The sequence below is a fragment of the Aegilops tauschii genome, chromosome 4 (genome assembly GCF_002575655.3).
Source record: "Aegilops tauschii subsp. strangulata cultivar AL8/78 chromosome 4, Aet v6.0, whole genome shotgun sequence".
NCBI classification, from domain to species: domain Eukaryota; kingdom Viridiplantae; phylum Streptophyta; class Magnoliopsida; order Poales; family Poaceae; genus Aegilops; species Aegilops tauschii.
In genome coordinates, this window is record NC_053038.3 from 528290113 (window position 1) to 528311819 (window position 21707).

A 21707-nucleotide genomic window follows, 5' to 3' on the forward strand; every position below is an offset into this window, starting at 1 on the left:
CCAGGGGGGCAGGCGCGCCTCCCTGCCTCGTGGCCACCTCGAAGCTTCCCTGACGTCTACTCCAAGTCTCCTGGATTGCTTCTGTTCCAAATATAACTCTCCCGAAGGTTTCATTCCGTTTGGACTCCGTTTGATATTCCTTTTCTGCGAAACACTGAAACAAGGGAAAAAACAGGAACTGGCACTGGGCCTGGGTTAATAGGTTAGTCCCAAAAATAATATAAAAGTGATTAATAAAGCCCATAAACATCCAAAACAGATAATACAATAGCATGACTACTTCATAAATTATAGATACGTTGGAGACGTATCAGCATCCCCAAGCTTTATTCCTGCTCGTCCTCGAGTAGGTAAATGATAAAAGAATCAATTTATGAAGTGTGAATGATAGAAGGTGCACAAGTTTGATCAATGATAATTTCAATCACCTTTTCTAGTATCATTATATGTCATAACAATAGCTCATCTCATAAAACTTTTCATGATCAAGTAACAAACTATTCACATGTTAAAGTATAGATCATTAACTCTCTTGAAAACTAACAAACCGTGTTATTAGTCATCAAACAATTGCAACTCATCTTATTTTCAGGAAGAGTCTATGTCAGAGCTTTGATTCAGCAAACTTCACATACTCAACTATCATTTAGTCTTTCACAATTGCTAACACTCACGCGATATTTATGGGTTCAAAGTTTTAATCAGACACAGAGAAAGATAGGGGCTTATAGATTTGCCTCCCAGCCTTTTACCTCAAGGGTAATGTCAACAATAATAGCTCATGATGCCTTACATCCAATTGGATATATATATATATATATATATATATATATATATATATATATATATATATATATCAGAATCTTTCCAACACAATGTGCTTGCCAAAGGATAAAATGTAAAAAGGAAAGGTGAAGATCACCATGACTCTTGCATAAGGTAAAAGACAAGAATAAAAGATAGGCCCTTCGCAGAGGGAAGCAGAGGTTGCCATGCGCTTTTATAGTTGGATGCACAAAATCTTAATGCGAGGGAACGTCACTTTATATTACCACTTGTGATAGGGACCTTTATTATGCAGTCCGTCGCTTTTATTGCTTCCATATCACAAGATCGTATAAAGCTTATTTTCTCCACACTAAAAGATCATACATATTTAGAGAGCAATTTTTTATTGCATGCACCGATGACAACTTACTTGAAGGATCTTACTCAATCCATAGGTAGGTATGGTGGACTCTCATGGCAATACTGGTTTAAGGGATGTTTGGAAGCACAAGTAGTATCTCTACTTGGTGCAAAGAATTTGGCTAGCATGAGGGGGAAAGGCAAGCTCAACGTGTTGGGCGATCCATGACAATATACTTTATTTCGGATATAAGAAAACATAACCCATTACGTTGTCTTCCTTGTCCAACATCAACCTTTTAACATGTCATATTTTAATGAGTGCTCACAATTACAAAAGATGTCCAAGATAGTATATTTATATGTGAAATCTCTCTTCCTTCAATATTCTTTCATGAATTGTTCATGTGACCAATACAATGTTTGCTAACCTTCAATAAATTTACCACCTCTACTTCTTATACGTGAAGTCATTACTCCCCATGGGATAAGCATATGAAACATATATAATTTCAGATTTATGATATTCAAATCATTCAACTACTTACTCATAGGATATAAGTGAAGCACACAAGTAAATGACAAACTACTCCAAAAAGATATAAGTGAAGATCAATGAGTACTTAAATAATTATGTAACTATGTGAAGACTCTCTAACATTTAAGACTTTCAGATCTTGGTATTTTATTCATACAGCAAGAAAAACAAAAGAAAATAAAATGACGCTCCAAGCAAAATACATATCATGTGGTGAACAAAAATATAGCTCCAAGTAAAGTTACCGATGAACTAAGACGAAAGAGGGGATGCCATCCGGGGCATCCCCAAGCTTAGGCTCTTGGTTGTCCTTGAATATTACCTTGGGGTGCCTTGGGCATCCCCAAGCTTAGGCTCTTGCCACTCCTTATTCCATAGTCCATCGAATCTTTACCCAAAACTTGAAATCTTCACAACACAAAACTAAACAGAAAACTTGTAAGCTCCGTTAGTATAAGAAAATAAATCACCACTTAGGTACTGTTGTGAACTCTTTCTAAATTCATATTGGTGTAATATCTACTGTATTCCAACTTATCTATGGTGCATACCCTCCGGTACTACTCATAGATTCATCAAAATAAGCAAACAACACATAGAAAACAGAATCTGTCAAAAACAGAACAGTCTGTAGTAATCTGTATCAAACGTATACTTCTGGAACTCCAAAAATTCTGAAATAAATTGGTGGACCTGAGGAATTTGTCTAGTAATCATCTGCAAAAAGAATCAACTAAATATTGCTCTCCACTAAAAAAATTTAGCTAATCTCGTGAGCGCTAAAGTTTCTGTTTTTTTACAGCATGATCATAAAGACTTCACCCAAGTCTTCCCAAAGGTTCTACTTGGCACAAAAACTAATTAAAACATAAAACCACATCTAACCAGAGGCTATATGAATTATTTTTTACTAAACAGGAGAAAAAGGCAAAGAACAAAAATAAAATTGGGTTGCCTCCCAACAAGTGCTATCGTTTAACGCCCCTAGCTAGGCATGATGATTTCAATGATGCTCACATAAAAGATAAGAATTGAAACATAAAGAGAGCATCGTGAAGAATATGACTAGCACATTTAAGTCTAACCCACTTCCTATGCATAGGGATTTTGTGAGCAAACAACTTATGGGAACAATAATCAACTAGCATAGGAAGGCAAAACAAGCATAACTTCAAAACTTTAAGCACATAGAGAGGAAACTTGATATTATTGCAACTCCTACAAGCATATATTCCTCCCTCATAGTAATTTTCAGTAGCATCATGAATGAATTCAACAATATAACCAGCACCTAAAGCATTCTTTTCATGATCTACTTGCATGGAAATTTTATTACTCTCCACGCAAATTTTTTCTCTTTCGGGATAGTGGGAGTATCATAAGAGACTCGACTACTATAATTTGTTTCCACATTAAAAGAGTAATATTCAGGAAAAGGGTAATCATAATCATGACAATTTTTATAAATATAATCATCACTACTTTTTATAGCATAAGTTTCATCACAATAATCATCATAAGTGGCAACTTTGTTCTCATCATAATCAATTGAAACCTCTTCCAAGATAGTGGAATCATTACTAAATAAAGTCATGACCTCTCCAAATCCACTTTCATAATTATCATAATAAGATTCAACATCCTCCAAAACAGTGGGATCATTACTTCCTAAAGTTGACACTCTTCCAAACCCATTTTCATCAATATAATCATCATAAGTAGGAGGCATGCTATCATCATTATAAATTTGCATATCAAAACTTGAGAGACTAAAAATATCATCTTCATTAAACGTAGCATCCCCAAGCTTGGGACAAACATTAATTGCAGCAAAAAACATCATCTTCATTAAACATAACATCCCCAAGCTTGGGCCTTTTCATATCATAAGAATAATCACTCTCATCATTAATAGTATGGATAGCACCAATAGTATAGCAATTATCATCATCACAATGAGTAATAGGAGCAACATCATTTGGGAGAGATACCTTTCTACCTTTGCTTCTCCGTCTTTTCTTTTTCTTCTTCACATCATGTGTGGGTTCAATCCTCTTTTTGGAGCTCCTTATTAATGAGATTGGTTGAATAGAAGGCTCCTCCTCGTTACCTGATTCATCATAAGAAATAATAGGAGAATATTGGGAAGTCTCTTCCCTTTCATTAGTATTCTCTTCATCCTCTATTTGTTCTCTTTTCTTTATGTAATTGGCAATATAAGGATTTTCAATGCAATTCACCGCACAATACATATAAATTTCTTCTAGATCAATATCGAGGAATTTCTCAAGGTTATATTCTGGAATATGCTTAGTTTGACGTTTCATTTCTTCATAACCCAAAAGCAAACTAAGTTCGTTATGATGTGCAAGGGAAATCAATTCATCAAAAAATTTGGACACGATTCGATCATGAAACAATTTGCATTTGATATTTAAATGACCATGTTCATTGCAAAGTTCACAAGTATGGCTAAGATATTTTAAATTTTCAGCACTAACATCTAGCCTTTCTTGCAACCATTTAGTTTACAAATACTTACGCCTCTTGCAAGATCTATCTTCCCTGTTTGGTATGTACTTGCAAACTCTATGCACTCCACAAAAATCGACATGCTTATAAGAGATATTTTCATCATGACTAGTGCAATCATCATTAGTACTATGGATATTCAAAGAGTTCATACTAACAACATTGCAATCATGCTCATCATTCAAAGATTTAGTGCCAAACATTTTAATGCTTTCTTCTTCTAACACTTTGGCACAATTTTCCTTTCCATCATACTCACGAAAGATATTAAAAAGATGAAGCGTATGAGGCAAACTCAATTCCATTTTTTGTAGTTTTCCTTTATAAATTAAACTAGTGATAAAACAAGAAACTAAAGATTCGATTGCAAGATCTAAAGATATACCTTCAAGCACTCACCTCCCCGGCAACGGCGCCAGAAACTGCTTGATGTCTACTACGCGACCTTCTTCTTGTAGACGTTGTTGGGCCTCCAAGTGCAGAGGTTTGTAGGACAGTAGCAAATTTCCCTCAAGTGGATGACCTAAGGTTTATCAATCCGTGGGAGGTGTGGGATGAAGATGGTCTCTCTCAAACAACCCTGCAACCAAATAACAAAGAGTCTCTTGTGTCCCCAACACACCCAATACAATGGTAAATTGTATAGGTGCACTAGTTCGGCGAAGAGATGGTGATACAAGTGCAATATGGATGGTAGATATAGGTTTTTGTAATCTGAAAATATAAAAACAGCAAGCTAACTAATGATAAAAGTGAGCGTAAACGGTATTGCAATGCTAGGAAACAAGGCCTAGGGTTCATACTTTCACTAGTGCAAGTTCTCTCAACAATAATAACATAATTGGATCATATAACTATCCCTCAACATGCAACAAAGAATCACTCCAAAGTCACTAATAGCGGAGAACAAACGAAGAGATTATGGTAGGGTACGAAACCACCTCAAAGTTATTCTTTCTGATCGATCTATTCAAGAGTCCGTAGTAAAATGACACGAAGCTATTCTTTCCGTTCGATCTATCATAGAGTTCGTACTAGAATAACATCTTAAGACACAAATCAACCAAAACCCTAATGTCACCTAGATACTCCAATGTCACCTCAAGTATCCATGGGTATGATTATACGATATGCATCACACAATCTCAGATTCATCTATTCAAACCAACACAAAGTACTTCAAAGAGTGCCCCAAAGTTTCTACCGGAGAGTCAAGACGAAAACGTGTGCCAACCCCTATGCATAAGTTCACGAGGTCACGGAACCCGCAAGTTGATCACCAAAACATACATCAAGTGGATCACGTGAATATCCCATTGTCACCACAGATAAGCACGGCAAGACATACAACAAGTGTTCTCAAATCCTTAAAGACTCAATCCGATAAGATAACTTCAAAGGGAAAACTCAATCCATTACAAGAGAGTAGAGGGGGAGAAACATCATAAGATCCAACTATAATAGCAAAGCTCGCGATACATCAAGATCGTATCACCTCAAGAACACGAGAGAGAGAGAGAGAGAGAGAGAGATCAAACACATAGCTACAGGTACATACCCTCAGCCCCGAGGGTGAACTACTCCCTCCTCGTCATGGAGAGCGCCGGGATGATGAAGATGGCCACCGGTGAGGGTTCCCCCCCCTCCGGCAGGGTGCCGGAACAGGGTCCCGATTGGTTTTTGGTGGCTACAGAGGCTTGCGACGGCGGAACTCCCGATCTATTCTGTTCCCCGATGTTTTTAGGGTATATGGATATATATATAGGCGAAACAAGTTGGTCAGGGGAGCCACGAGGGGCCCACGAGGGTGGGGGCGCGCCCAGGGGGGCAGGCGCGCCTCCCTGCCTCGTGGCCACCTCGAAGCTTCTCTGACGTCTACTCCAAGTCTCCTGGATTGCTTCCGTTCCAAAAATAACTCTCCTGAAGGTTTCATTCCGTTTGGACTCCGTTTGATATTCCTTTTCTGCGAAACACTGAAACAAGGGAAAAAACAGGAACTGGCACTGGGCTCTGGGTTTATAGGTTAGTCCCAAAAATAATATAAAAGTGTTTAATAAAGCCCATAAACATCCAAAACAGATAATATAATAGCATGAATACTTCATAAATTATATATACGTTGCAGACGTATCAGAGATCTATTTGATGTAATTCTTTTTGCGGTGTGTTTGTCGAGATCCGATGAATTGTGGTTTTATGATCAAGATTATCTATGAACAATATTTGATTCTTCTCTGAATCCTTTTATGCATGATTTAATATCTTTGCAAGTCTCTTCGAATTATTGGTTTAGTTTGGCCTACTAGATTCATCTTTCTTGCAATGGGAGTTGTGCGTAGCTTTGGCTTCAATCTTGCGGTGTCCTTTCCCAGTGACAGCAGGGGCAGCAAGGCACGTATTGTATTGTTGCCATCGAGGATAAAAAGATGGGGTTTATATCATATTGCTTGAGTTTATCCCTCTACATCATGTCATCTTGCTTAATGTGTTAATCCGTTCTTATGAACTTAATACTCTAGATGCATGCTGGATAGCGGTCGATGTGTGGTGTAATAGTAGTAGATGCAAAATCGTTTCGGTCTACTTGACACGGACGTGATGCCTATGTTCATGATAATGCCTAGATATTCTCATAACTATGCGCTTTTCTATCAATTGCTCGACAGTAATTTGTTCACCCACCATAATATGTGCTATCTTGAGAGAAGCCACTAGTGAAACCTATGGCCCCCGGGTCTACTTTACAACATATTATTTTCCCGTCAGCTAGCTATTTCTGTCGCCGTTTATTTTGCAATCTTTATTTCCAATCTATACAACAAAAATACCAAAAATATTTATCTTATTATATTTATCAGATCTCACTTTTGCAAGTGGCCGTGAAGGGATTGACAACCCCTTTATCGCGTTGGTTGCAAGGTTCTTAATTGTTTGTGCAGGTACTAGGCAACTTGCGTGTAGTCTCCTAGGATTGATACCTTGGTTCTCAAAAACTGAGGGAAATACTTACGCTACTTTGCTGCATCACCCTTTCCTCTTCAAGGGAAAACCAACGCATGCTTAAGAGGTAGCAGCTACCTCCGAGCCATCAAGGCTCGCCTGGTAATAGACTCCAACTTCAAATTCTACAAATATATCCGGATCCCCATGGAATCCGGGGTCTTTGTTGCGAGCATTGTCCTCTGGCTGAGGAGTGGGGCAATGGATGTTTTCGACTACCTTCCTCCATGACTACTCAAAGGCAACTAGAGTAGTTGGATTAGTGAGTCCCAACGATAAGGGAAAAAATGCTGACACAGGATCAACTTACCCATTCGATGGGGTTGTACATAGAAAAGCCTTCCCGACAATTCAAGCGGGCGAATTCTTCTTCCTCCCCCTTATACAGTTCGGCTAGCATGGCAGCCAGAGCGGCTTGGTTATCTGGACCCTCTCGCCTATAATGAGATGCGTCGTCCTCCCTGTTATAGCACAATAAAGGGGCTACTCTGGATTGGAGAGGCTGGATGCATCGTTTTATCGCGATGGCCATGACTTCAACAATGGAGAGTCCAGAATTGGCAAGGAGTCTGACCTTGCTAACCAGTCTCATTACCTCCACACTGTCCTCTTGCTTGGGGGACTTGGGGCGCCAGTTAAGCAGCTTCTTCAGAGGAGCACTGGAGAATTCGGGAAGACCGCGCCGAACTGGGTCCGGAAGGGGAACATACTCGATGTAAAACCATTCCGAAGACCACTCTTCGGATCCCCTTTTCGGAGTCCCAACAGGGTAGCCGGATCCGGATATGCGCCATACTTCAGCGCCACCCACTTCAAATATAGACCCTCCACCTTGATGACGGGGGACGAGCCAAAAGAACTTTCTCCATAGTTTGAAATGAGCCTCGCAGCCTAAAAATAATTTGCAGAGAGCGACAAAACCAGAGATGTGCAGAATAGAACCTAGTGTGAGATTGTGCAGTTTGATCCCATAAAATTCCAATAGACCTCTAAGGAAGGGGTGGGTTGGGAATCCTACGCCTCTTAGAAGGAACGAAATGAAGCACACCCTCTCCTCTTGGCTGGGATGGGGAAGTTCTCGACTAGCACATCATCACCCATGGAAGCTAATCCCGCCTGCACGGGGACTATATCCACGGCTGCGGGGGGGGGGGGGGGGTGGGGGGATATCCTTGTGTCTGAAGTCGACTCAGCTGAAGGTGGGATATTGAGCAGCTTCGCCAATCCCCCTCTTAAGGGCCATGAGGGCGCGAGGAGGAGCCAGGGGCGCTTGCCATGGTTCGAACTTTTTCGTGGTCCGCTCCGGTGCTCTTTGGGCGATGTGAGGTGGCATTTGGGGATCTAACCTCGTTATATAGACGCCACCCGCTCTTAGTAAAGGGTTAAATTGTAAAAAAGCATGGACCATTCGCATTCGCTCAACGCATGGAAATCGAGGCGACGACAGGGAGGAATCATAAAGACTGGGACCAGAAGCCGATGTCGGACTATCATCAATCCGGAGTATGGTGAAGAATCTGCCTTGCAAAGCCGAAGACATAAATCCGCATACTACATCGTCATTGAAGGCAAGTTCGGGGGCTACTGAGGGAGTCCTGGTTTCTGGGGTCCTCGGGTGTCCGGCTCGAGGATGTGGGCCGGACTGAATGGGCCGTGAGGATAAAGCTTAGGGCCATCACTCCGTGTTCGGGTAGGACTCCTGTGTGCGTGGACGGCAAGATTAGAGTCCGGATGTATTGTTTCCTTCCCTTGTGATCTGACTTTGTACAAACCCTAGGCCCCTCCGGTGTGTATATAAACCGGAGGATTTAGTCCGTAGAGGCTATGATCATAATATTCATAGGCTAGACAAGCTAGGGTTTAGCCATTACTATCTCGAGGTAGATCAACTCTTGTAACCCCTATACTCATCGAATACAATCAAGCAAGATGTAGGGTTTTACCTCCTTTAAGAGGGCCCGGACCTGGGTAAACATTGTGTCCCTTTGTCCATTGTTACCATCGATCCTTAGACACACAGCTTGGGCCCCCCTACCCGAGATTTGCCGGTTTTGACACCGACGGTAGTCCCGGCCGTTGACGGTGTAGTTGCACGGTAGTGATTCCCCATTGCAAAGCCTCCTGAACACCGAAGATCGTTGAAGCACGTTGATGTCGTTGTGAGAATCGGACATTCCAAAGAAAGCATGCCAAATCCATAAGTCATGTGATGCCACCGCTTCTAGTACAATGGTGGCCTCTCTGGTGTGACCTTGATACATTCCCTGCAGACATTTGGGGCAGTGTTTCCGTTGCCAATGCATGTAAACAATTGATCTGAGCATTCCTGGAAACCCTCTTGCCTCTCCAATAGCCAACAACTTCTCCGTGTCCTGCGCATTTGGTTCATTTGGTCAAGCTTCGTTGGTCCATAATCCTCGTCCGACGAAGCATCAGAATCCATCATTTACCTAACAAAATCACAATAATTCTGGACGGTTAATGTGTCGAACACATCAAGCGCAAGGCGGAGCCGGAGAGTTGCCGGACGTACCACGGTGGCGTCCGGGCCGGCGACAATGTCCCCCGCGGCGAGGACGGGAGCACTCTTCCAGAGCTGGTGGCGGAGAGCCTGGAAACGGTTGCGGAGCGGGCGCGGCGGCGGAGCTGCGGGCCGGACGGCGCGGAGGAGAGAGCAAATGGATCCGGTAGCTCCGGGGGAGGGGGGATCTGGTGCAATTTGGGGTGGGGTTGGGTTTGTTGGGTCGGATGTGGTGGGCGTACCCGGACGCCCTATATTTGGGCTGGATATGGGGGGTGCTGGTCCGCCCGGGCGTTTGAGGAGCCTTCTGGGTCAAAATCATGACCGGATGTCCCCCTAAACGTATGAGACGGGTTTGAGAGGGCCTGTTGTTGTAGATGTTCTAACTTATATATTTCATATTAGTTAAAATAAGCATGCCACATACATCCCCATATTCGACCATATTGACCCAACGGGCGAACGAGAGGGCGAATGTGTGATGAACCATCCATGTACCTACCAACCAGTGTTAATTCCCCATGAGATTGGCTTTGCGCACAACGGCCGAAGCAGCTAGCTGCTGGTTCCACTTGCAATCCAACCACAACCACCGAGAGAGAGAGAGAGAGAGAGAGAGAGAGAGAGAGCGCGAAATTTGTAATGCTGGAGTGGAGTGGACACTCCCCGGCCGTAACTAACCACCACTTGACTGACACGACGAGAGAAGAAAACAAAAAGCAAACCCTGACCCGACCTGGAAGCAGCATCCATGTGCTCCCATGTGATGTTCTAATGAGCACCAGCCAGCGCACGCCCATCTCCATCCATCCCATTCCCAATCCATCTGGGCTGGCTCAACCTCAAACCAAAGGCAAAAGCAAAGGCAAAGGAAAGGCAAACATACACACACGATACAGCTCAAGTATTCCTTTTCTTTCCGTGTGTGATCGATTAGCAGCCGGCCGGCAATATATAGTATGGACCACACGCAACGCTTAGCTTGCTTAACCCACCCCTAGCCTAGGGACGCGAGGCAGCTAATATAATTTACAGCAACTCCAACGCGGATCATCAAACGGACGGACATGCCCACGTAACCATAGACAGTGGACGGTGTCCAACCCTAGTCGACAAATGTCCGTCTGCTTTGCTATTATAGTTGGGTCATTCCAAACATAAAAGTTTTGAAATAAAAATAGTTTAAATTTGAATTTAACTTACTCAAACACGTCTCCTAGTTGTCCGTATCAAACGCCTAGATATGCTAAATCAGATCATTATGAAGCTGCTCATGGGTTTGGTTACTCGGTTACGAATTTGTTGTTGCATTTGAATAAAATCATCAAATGCTTGGATCTTGGCAATCCCCTGACCCTCATCTTTCACAATCATGTTGTGCATGATCATACAAGTTGCCGTCATGCATCCCCACGACGTCTATACATTTAGGAGGCCCGTGAACATCTGCAGAATTGGTTTAGAGTACTACAAACGCCCTCTCCACAACTTTGTTATCCCTTGTCTTAGAGATCATCTTGACGAAGGTCGCTTAAGGAGGATAGATAGTACTCATAGGCTTCGAGACATGTGTTCTCAGACATCCGGAGGTACTTGTCCCACGAATTTGTCATTGTGCCGTAGGCAAACATCCCCATAGGAGCCGTGCACTTCTGGTAACTAGAGCACTCGATGTTTTCAACGGCATCCTTCTTCAACTTGAAGTAAACATCATAGACCTTGACACATCAGTAGATGTGTTCGAACACATTGTCCCTGCATCCGAATTGAGGGTGGAAATAGGGCTTGAACAATGGAGGGGGGATAGTAGAAGAAGTAATCATCATAGACCTTGACACAGCAGTAGATGTGTTCGAACACATTGTCCCTGCATCCGAATTGAGGGTGGAAATAGGGCTTGAACAATGGAGGGGGATAGTAGAAGAAGTAATCATCATAGACCTTGACACATCAGTAGATGTGTTCGAACACATTGTCCCTGCATCCGAATTGAGGGTGGAAATAGGGCTTGAACAATGGAGGGGGGATAGTAGAAGAAGTAATCATCATAGACCTTGACACATCAGTAGATGTGTTCGAACACATTGTCCCTGCATTCGAATTGAGGGTGGAAATAGGGCTTGAACAATGGAGGGGGGATAGTAATCATACAACATCATATGCCGTTGTGCCCTCTGTCGATTTAACACCGGATGCCGCTTTGTTGAACCATTGAATTTGAGAACATGCTCCATCGCACTCTCCATGTATTCAAGAATCACGCTCATTGTCATCGTTCCATCATGATCATCATCGTACGGATGATGAATCCATGAACTCGGCGTAGAAGTACTCCTCGTTCGAATCCATCATGTTTGTTTCAAACTAAACAATGAAAACGACAATTTTTTTAGGCTATGTCATTTGACAAAACACTTGGTGGACGAGGTGTCCGCCATGGACGGAGGGTACGCGGGCAGCGACCAGATCAAGGGGGGAACGGCCGTGAATGCAAAAGCGAGCGGGCTGGATGAAGCTGCGAAGGTCCTACAAGCCCAGAATGGCGTACCGGATGATACAATAGTGCCATCAAAGTCCGAACTGATCCGGACAATTTGGATGGTCATCCATTAGATGGCTAAAAGTGTCTGGTCCTATTTAAACAGAATTTTATTTTCATGATCACGGTTGTAGTTGGACGCAACTATTCTGTACCCGAGCTCACATGAACAGTAAAATCCAAAAAATAGTAAAAAATAAATAAAAAATCTGATGCTCTTTCAAGAAAAATTGAAGTTTTTTCAACATGTGTGCAAAATTTCGTGCGGGTGTGGGCAAAATGAAAATCGATGCTCCAAATAGCAGTCCTTTTGAAGTATCAATTTTGTTGTTTTTCCAACACCTACACGAACATGATTTCGTAGCAAAATTTTGCATGTAATTGGAAAAAAACACCACTGTTTGTGCCAAAAAAAAATCAATTTATTTTTTGTATTTTTTTGAATTTTACTTACTGTCCATCCAAACTCATGTGACTCGGGTGCAAATAAAGCTTTCGGATTTTACTTACTGTCCTAAGAGCTTCTACAGTAGGGCACCCCAAACCCTCCTTAAACGCTCGGGTGGCCCACCACCGGTCACGATTTTTTCACCTAGATGAACTCTTCAAACCGGCCTCAAATGCCCGGGCTGACCATCACCCTTCATATCCAGCGTAAATGTGGAACGGATATGGGGCGCCCGGGCGCGCCCGTGCACGCCCATCACGTCGGATCCGGTCCATACTGGGCCACCCGACCCCACATATATTCGGTCTCATCCGCTCACCGGAGCAAACCCTAGCCACTTCACTTCACTCCCACCTCCTCCGCCACCCGAGCTCACCTCCGGCGGTTTCCGGCCTTCTCCGACATGGCAGGCAGCGGATCAGATTCCGACCACTCCGGAACCGGATGCCTCCGTAGGCGTTTGAGGGGCCAGATTTAGAAAGTCCGACTGTAGATGCTCTAAGAGTATCTACAACCGGACTTGGCAAATCCGGGCCCTCAAACGCCCGCATACGTGCCCAGGCGCGTCCGCGGGCACTGACCAGGCACCCCTCAAATCGCGTCGTCCACATCCGTGTATATCATATCCGAACTCCTATATCCATAAAAAATCATGCAGTCGCCCAAACTAAGTAGATCAACTGACTGGACATAGAGTCAGACATAGGGCACTATAATAGTTCACCAAAAGATCACCAAAGTTCACATAAACGACATACAACTTTATACTACATCTAAAATTTGAAATGAAATTGAACTTCACTACTTTCGGGTCGGCCCTTTCCCCTTTTGGTCACCGACGTAGTTGTAGCCGTCAGCGGCTGGTGGAGGATCATCCGATTCATCGGATGAGGAGCCGTCGCCGTCGGACAAGGAGGAGGAGATGATGATGAGGCCCTTCAGGCGCTGGACGGCCCGGTCTACTGGCGCCTGAGCTTGGCCAGCTGAGCCGCCTCTGCCGCCTCCTCCTTCGCCTCCCGCTCGGACTGCTCGATGGCAAGCCGAATTGCCTTCGCGTTCTTCTGGTTGAGCCGCCGAGCGTCAGTCTTCGCCATCGTAAGCGACCGACGGTAGACCCACGCAAGGAGCCGCTCGTCCTCGTCGGGCTCTGCCGGTAACCCACGGCAGCGGCGGACAGAGCTCTCCCTAGCGTCCCCCTCCCTTGCCCGCTGCCTCTCGCGGCGGGCGGCGGGCGCCTTCGACTTCGTTGTGCGCGTCCGGGCCGGCGGGGCGGGCACAAGCACCCACGCTACTCACGAGGGGGAGTGAAAGCTGTCGGGGCTAGGGGACATCGTAGGGGAGGCGCGGATTGCGCAGGCCGCCTGTCGAAGCCGCCCCCGGGCCGGGAGGGGTCAGCGCCGACGGGGAAACTGTGGCTGTGGCGAGGCTGCAGATCCGGAGCTGCCCCCGGTCTCCACCTTGGACCACTCCAAGGCGATGCGGAGGGCTAGCTCATACTCGAGATCCAGCTCGTCGTCGGGTCGATTGGCAGAGCTCGACATTGCGCCGGATTCGATCGAAATCGGTGCGGGGAGAGGAGCGGACGAAGAGAGAGAGCTAGGGTTTCGGAGCGATGAGCCTGATGTGGTTTTTTGTGGGACATCCACGGAGTCGGTGGTGGGTCGGGCTTGTCAGACGGACGCGGCCGGACGTGCTCTGACCGTCGTCTCATATCCATCGTACATTTGGAACGGATATCAGTCCGGGCGTTGAGGGCCGTTGGAAAGGACCGTTTTACTAGCCGCACACTTGACCGGCTTTCGGGTAGGGCGGCGCGTCACGTGGTGAAATCTACCCGTTGGTTACCTTTCCTCCACTCCTCTCCTCTCCTCATCATAAATAAAGAGGATGCTCCTCCTCCGCATCTGGAATCTAGCCAGCCAGCCAGCCACAACCAATCCCAATCCAAGAAGCAGAGGGAGGAGCTTTGGCAGAGTGAGAGAGAAGCAGAGGACGATGGGCACGCCGGTGGGAATGGCGACTCTAGCGGCTCTGGCGCTGGTGCTGTGCGTCTCCATGGACGGGTGCGCCGCCGCTGAGTACAAGGTGGGCGGTCTGGACGCGTGGGGGGTGCCGCCGTCCACCAAGCCGGACGTGTACGTGCGGTGGGCCAAGTCCGTCCCCGTCAAGCTCGGCGACGCCCTCTTCTTCCTCTACCCGCCCAGCCAGGACAGCGCCGTGCAGGTCACTGCCAAGGCCTTCGCCGCCTGCGACGTGTCCGACCCGCTGCTCAAGCTGGAGGACGGCAACTCCGTCTTCAACCTCACCAAGCCCGGGCGGGCCTACTTCAGCAGCGCCGCCCCGGGGCGCTGCCGCAAGGGCCAGAAGCTGTCGGTGGACGTGCCTGGAGCCGATGGGAAGCTGCTCAAGCCGTCGGCGGACGACGAGGCCGCGCTCAAGGCGCTCTCTGCGCTGCCGCCTGCCGCTGCCCCGTCCGAGGCGCTCCCCTCGCTCTCGCCCGGCCCCGACGACGACGACGACTCCGCTGCCTCCTCCATGGTCGCCGGATCCGTCCTAGGTCTCGCGGCCGCTTTCATCCTCCTGTGGCTGTGATGTGATGTGAGATGCTCTTCTTCTTCTTCTTCTTCTTCTTACTCCCATCCATTTCAATTTCATTTTTTTTGTCAGATGAGAAACATGAATTTATTTGTTTGGATTGGATTATATAAGAAGTATAATTGATTGATTGATTGATTGATGCGGGTTTCTTTTTTCTTGAATCGGATGAGCACTTGTTGCCCAAATTCTTTTGTTCCATTCGTTTACATCCAGACTAGATTAGATTAGATTAGATTAGGGTGTGGAATGCAAACCTCTGTGGAGAATTGGAGTACTACAAGTTAATTTAAGAGTGTGAGTGTGAGTCGGGATCTGTTCGTTCATGATGGGTGTGATAAGATTAGATTAGATTAGTCTGTCTGCTCTGTCACACAGCTAAGCTAGCTCATGCGCTAGCTGCGCGCGCACATGGCTTTGTCTGTCTTTGTCGGTGCCGTCCCGGCAAGGAATTTATTCCCCCCAACGCACCGCCCCGCACCGCCAAGCCAAGGCAAGGAATCCATGCCAATAATAATGAAATGATCGCGCTTTAGGCCAACTCCAACGCGTGATCCCGTCTTGTCCGTTTGGACCAAAACGACGGGCCAATGGCTCAGGCATCCGCATTTTATGTCCGTTTGACGTCCGGCACGCCCAATTTCCGACTCAAATATCCGCATTTTATGTTCGTTTGACGTCCGGCCCGCCCAATTTCTGACCCAAACATGCGTCTGATTTGCATCCACACGGACACCGAACGGACGGGCACGCTCTTGCTCCTCACCCGTCTCAGGGACGCGTGGCGGCCGCCTACCAACCTTCACCGTTTAAAATTAATGCGCACACGCGGCGGGCTCCGGCTGTCATTCACATGGGCGGAGGGTCGTCGTCCTTTTTAATGTGGAAGCCGTGGATCGGCCAGTCCACAGCTTCCACTTCCTGGCCGGCCTGCCTCCTTGATCCCCAACACGAGCAAACCCTAGCCACCGCCATCGCACCTCACTCGCCCACCTCCCTGCCGGTGCCATGGGCTGGCATTGGATCGGCAAGGGGAAGCACGACCAGGAGGCCGACTCATCCTCGGGCCGACGCCGCTCCAGCAGGTCCGCTTCGCCCGCACCGCCTTCTTCGCCCGCACCGCCTTCTTCGCCCGCACCATCTACTCCGCCAGCTTTCTAGATGGCGCCGCTGGCGGTCGGGCATCGCGACATGCCGTACATCCACGTCGATGTCTGTCGTCGTTACTGGGAGACGGCGACGCCATTACCATGGGGAGATGTCCACCTGCCAAACAACTGGCATCTCTCCGCCGACCGCGTGCCGATCCCTCCAGTGCCCGTGGGCGGCTGTGGCCGCTGCGTGGAGGTCAACCGACGGCGCGCCCGCCTCCCACCGGATCTACTGGAGGACCTGAGGTACGCCATAGATTCGCCGATGTGGGATACGTGGCCCCGCGACAAGCACGACCAGCGGCGGCAATCTTTTCTTGCCGATCGTCCTCCTAGCCCGCGCTGCCCACGTCCTCCTCATGCTGACACCCCTCCCAAAATGCGGGGCCTTAGGCACGCGGCATCACGCCGACGCCTTCTCCGTCCCCGTCCCCGCCACCGTCGCCGCCCATGACCGAGGAGGAGGAGGCCCGCCTCATTAGGCGGGTCATGGAGGACTCCATGTCCACCCATGACGAGCGGCAATGGGATGGCCTGGAATCCGCGCTGGCCCTCTCTACGACCGGCGACGTGGCCATTCTTGAGTTGGAACTCGACGTCAAGGAGGAGGTACAGGAGGAGGTCGTGGAGGAGCCGTCTGTCACCGTGTGGAACCCATGTCTGGTGGGCCAGCGGTGGAGCTGGTCATGCACGGTGCCGGAGATGGCCGACTCGGTGGGCATCGGCCCATGGTCAGCCACGCCGCAGCAGTCACCATAGCAGGAGCAGGAGCCACGAGAGGAGGTGGTGCAGGTGCCGCCGACGCCGCCGGTCTGGCAGGGGCCGCCAGCACACCTTTGTCAGCCACCTCCCTACGTCGACCTCATCAGCGATGATGACGAGTAGGACGGCGAATCTTGAAGACGACGGCGGCCACCAGTGATGGGCCTATTTCGAGTTTTTTATGTCTTTTATTATGTTTTAGTTTAATTACGACCTGTGTTGAACTCAGGTACTATGGACGTGTGGACGTTTATGTTTATATTTATGTTTTTCGTATTATGTTTTAGTTTATTGTTATTTTTGGGCAAAAAATCGAAGTCCACAAACGCGGACGGTTTGGGGGCGAGGCGTGCCGGTTGGGCGTTGTCGGGGTTATGATACTGACAATATGTACTAGGGGTACGAATAAGGGGCAGAGTCTAGCTACGGCATAAGCGTAACACACGGTGTTTAGCGAGTTCAGGCCCCTCGCTCGGTGGAGGTAAAAGCCCTACGTCTCGTGCCCTGAGGCTTGCTTTGATTTGATAGATAGGATTACAGAGTTGAACGTTACAGGCTACAGAGAGGGGTGCGGCTTATATAGAGTGCGCTGCAGCCCCATGTCACCCATGCCGCCAGGCATTTAATGCCATTGAATGAGGCAGTTACTAGTGTAATGAGCCTATACTACAGTAGTTACAGGTAACGGTAGCTATAACTCTATTTAGTGGATGACTTAGGATTCCTCGACTGTTGCAGCTCCCACGAATCCTTCTTGTCCTGTACATCCGAGTGGTTGATCGTCCGCCGAGTGACGTGTGGTTGTCCGAGTGCTGCGGAGCTGTCCGAGTGATTCCTCTGATGTACGCATCCGAATGCTGGCATGGTCCAGGGACCTACCTATGTTGGTGATGGACCTCATATGAGTCCTAAATGATGGGTCCTTGACCCTACCTGTAATAGGTGACCACATCATTACCCCCGAATCGGTTGAGATTTCGTGGAACTGACGAATCGATCCTTTCGGCTAAGTCCAAGTGCTGCGGGGTCACTCGAAATATGTCCCCGAGTCGTGATTCCTTATTCCTTGGGCGAAACGCAACGGATTCTAGACCATAATTTTACCCAGGTGACCGAGTGTTGTTGATCGTCGAGAAAAACCCGATGGTATTCGTTTTGTCTCTCTGAAGAGATAGACTGGGGACCCGAGTGAGGGCATGCCATAACAACTCGAGTGGCGACGCCGGCGCGTGGTCTGATTCTCCGGAGAGACGCCACTCCTTATCCCAGGGGAACACCAGCGCAGGCCTCCTACGAGTCCAGGTTTACGAGTCATGCGCCTTGGAGCCTACCGAGAGGGCCTAGTGAACCCGCAGAGGGGCGTCAAGCTCGTCTCATAACGATCCTGAAGAGGACTTCAGTCAGGTGTTTAACGTGGCCGAGTGCACGAATCCCCGCGGAGGGTGGTCAGTCGGACTGACATGCGTCCTTTAGGAAAGGAGGTGTGGGCAATCAATCGGATTGATTCGGCCCGGAAATCACGAGATTCGAATTCGCGTGTTCGCGCGCTGAAGCAGTAACGTCGTGCGTTAGTGGGAAAGTAGGGGGTGCAGCTCCTCGATTTGCGCGCATGATCTCCGCCATGTGTCGTGGCTGTCCTGCGCAGAGCACTGCTGCGCGGGTCGTCGATCTGTGGATTAGCGGTGAGAGATTCGTCTCGAGATCTTGTCTGTTGATATAAAAGGTTAGAGGGCAGAGGTCCGGCCCTCAGATCCCCTTCTTCTCGCCCTGACCCCTCCGCTTCTCTTCTCCACCCGAGTGCACGGCGATGGCGAAAGGTTCTACTGCGAAGGCAGAGAGGGCGAAAAAGGCGGGGAAGGCCACCTCCTCTGGCTCGGGCGTGGCGGCCGGTGGTGCGTTAGGGGAATGGCTCCCGTCGTGTGTCTCCGCATGGCGCGTGGAGGATTTGGTGGAGGAGGGACTGATCCCACATGACGGGTGGCGTCGGCCAGGCGCGGGAGAGATCGAACCGGCGCCTGAGTTGGACGAGCGCGTCCTGCTCGTCACCCACGTCGAGCGAGGTTTCTCGATGCCTCCGCATCCTTTCTTTCGAGCATTCCTTGATTTCTTCAGTGCTCAACTCCACCATCTTCCCCTAATGCCATTATTTACCTTTCGGCTTTCATCTCCCTCTGTGAGAACTTCCTGGGTTGCCATCCCCACTGGGGTCTCTTCAAACACATCTTCATCTGTCGGTCGATCTCGGTGAAAAAGGACTCGCCGAGTGGTGAGAAAACCCATGTCACCCAGCTGTGCGGGGGTCTGGGCATCCAGGTCCGTGGGGGGAGGTCTTTCCCCAAGATGAGCTTCCCCGACTCCCTTAAGGGGTGGCAGGGAACCTGGTTCTACTGCAAAGACGTCCCCAGCGCCAACAGCCTGTCGGGCCTCCCGCCGTACTCGGCCGAGAGGGTACGAGCTCCACCGACCCTCACCTTAGAGAAGGAGGAGAAGGTGGGCGTCGATATAACGTTAATAGGCATTGTAAACGATGGGGTGAACGGTATGGACTTGTTGGAGACTTTCTTCAGTCGGCGCATCCATCCACTGCAGGCCAAGGCCCACCCTATGTGGCTGTACGAGGGGCCAGGTGACTCCACTCGGGTGCATCCTGAAGACGTCACGGAGAAGGAGCTGGGCACCAAAATCAAGGCCATCACCTGCGCTCGTGACAACCTGCGGGGGACTCGGTTGGTGCCGGCCTTTCACAAGGACCTGCCGCCCATTGAGGTATTTGTCTCTGGTTCAGTCAGTTCAATTGAAGTTTGTCTTCTCTATGATTGATCCTCATGTTTGCGTGTGTTTGCTTCTCAGGACTTCCAGAATTTGATCTCCTGGATCCCCATGGTGGACCACTTGCCTCAAGATGTGATGAGTGACACCGAGCAGCAGTACTCGGAGAGGTCCGATGATGAGAGTGATGACGACGATGACGATGATGAGGAGAGTTCGGAGGAGGGGGAAGAGCCGGAGTCCTCCCCATTTTATGAGGCCCCTAAAGAACCCCGCTCCAAAGCGCAGGCGAAAGTTGGTTCACGGCTAAGCCCCTGAGTGTGGAGCGGATCATCACTCGGATTTTTTTTAACTTAGGCGAAAGCTGGTTTGCGGCTAAGCCCCGAGTGTGGAGCGGATCCTCACTCGTATTATTTTTTGATCTTAGGTGAAAGTTGGTTCACATCTAAGCTCTCTCACCCTTTCACCCACGAGAAGTGTGTTAGTTTCCGAATGTTATTAATCACCTGAGTGAGATGCGACCGAAGGTCGAACTAGACGATATATGGAAGAAGTGAGACTTTTATTCATCTAAGTTCATTCGGACTAACTATTACAAGGGAGAAATTTTATTCTAGGTGCAAAACTTGCGAAGCAAATCCCCATTCCAGGCTCTGGGATCTTCTATTCCTTTGGTGAAGTTGTAGAGCCTGTATGCTCCATTGTGCAAGACCTTGGAGATGGCGAATGGTCCCTCCCAGGGGGGTGCTGGCTTGTGGGGCTTTTGCCGATCCACTCGGAGGACCAGGTCTCCTTCCCGGAAGGCGCGTCCCCTGACGTGTCTATCGTGGTAACTGCGTAAGTCTTGTTGGTACAACGTTGATCTTATGAGGGCTAGCTCACGTTCTTCATCCAAAAGGTCTAGGCCATCCCGTCTTGCTTCCTCGGCTTCAGCTTCCGAGTAAAGATCCACTCGGGGAGAATTGTGGAGTAGATCACTCGGTAAGACCGCCTCTGACCCGTACACCATAAAGTACGGGGTGCGGTTTGTGGATCGATTCGGGGTCGTTCGCAGGCCCCAGAGGACTGATAGTAGCTCAGTCACCCATGCGCCTGCTGCATGAGTCAGATCACACATGAGGCGAGGTTTCAATCCCTGGAGTATGAGCCCATTTGCCCTCTCGGCTTGTCCATTCGACCGCGGGTGCGCCACGGAGGCGTAGTCAACCCGAGTGCTCTGGGTGTAGCAGAACTCACAGAACTCGTCCGAGTCGAAGTTAGAGCCGTTGTCGGTGATGATGGTGTGTAGGACTTCGAACCTGAAGATGATCTCCCTAATGAATTCAATCGCGGTGGTCGAGTCCAGCTTCTTTATGGGCTTGGCCTCGATCCACTTGGTGAACTTGTCCACTGCTACCAACAGGTGCGTGAAGCCACTCGCCCCAGTCCAGAGAGGGCCGACCATGTCGAGTCCCCAGACAGCGAACGGCCAAGTGAGGGGAATAGTCTTCAGGGAGGATGCCGGCTTGTGCGATTGGTTTGCATAGAATTGGCACCCAACACATTGATCCACTATGTCTCGGGCGGCCTTGTTAGCTCGGGGCCAATATAATCCTACTCTGAACGCTTTGGTCACCAAGGTCCGAGAGGACACATGATGTCTGCATGTTCCCGAGTGTATCTCTTGCAATATTTGTTGCTCTTCCTCCGGGGATATGCATCGCTGAGTGACTCCAATCGTACTT

The 21707-nt window shown here is 48.3% G+C and overlaps 2 protein-coding genes across 2 annotated transcripts; both read left to right on the forward strand.

The window, feature by feature from the left end:
- The first annotated feature begins 14577 nt into the window (after nucleotides 1-14577).
- LOC109746461 (early nodulin-like protein 14) lies at nucleotides 14578-15443 on the forward strand. Its single transcript, XM_020305586.4, has one exon. It carries the CDS (start codon nucleotides 14594-14596, stop codon nucleotides 15296-15298), a length of 705 nt encoding a protein of 234 aa, XP_020161175.1. The 5' UTR covers nucleotides 14578-14593; the 3' UTR covers nucleotides 15299-15443.
- A 1009-nt stretch (nucleotides 15444-16452) lies between these two features.
- On the forward strand, nucleotides 16453-20587 carry LOC120962656 (uncharacterized). The gene is made up of 2 exons (XM_040386355.2): nucleotides 16453-19980; nucleotides 20065-20587. Exons 1-2 carry the CDS (start codon nucleotides 19555-19557, stop codon nucleotides 20299-20301), a joined length of 663 nt encoding a protein of 220 aa, XP_040242289.1. The 5' UTR covers nucleotides 16453-19554; the 3' UTR covers nucleotides 20302-20587.
- The last annotated feature ends 1120 nt before the right edge of the window (nucleotides 20588-21707 follow it).

Excerpts from the sequence above, each read along its gene's own strand:
- LOC109746461 (XM_020305586.4), top strand. The coding sequence starts at position 14,594 with ATGCTCCTCCTCCGCATCTGGAATCTAGCCAGCCAGCCAGCCACAACC.
- LOC120962656 (XM_040386355.2), top strand. The coding sequence starts at position 19,555 with ATGAGCTTCCCCGACTCCCTTAAGGGGTGGCAGGGAACCTGGTTCTAC. Across the intron at positions 19,981-20,064 it reads AGGACCTGCCGCCCATTGAG|GACTTCCAGAATTTGATCTC; the intron begins GTATTTGTCTCT and ends TTTGCTTCTCAG.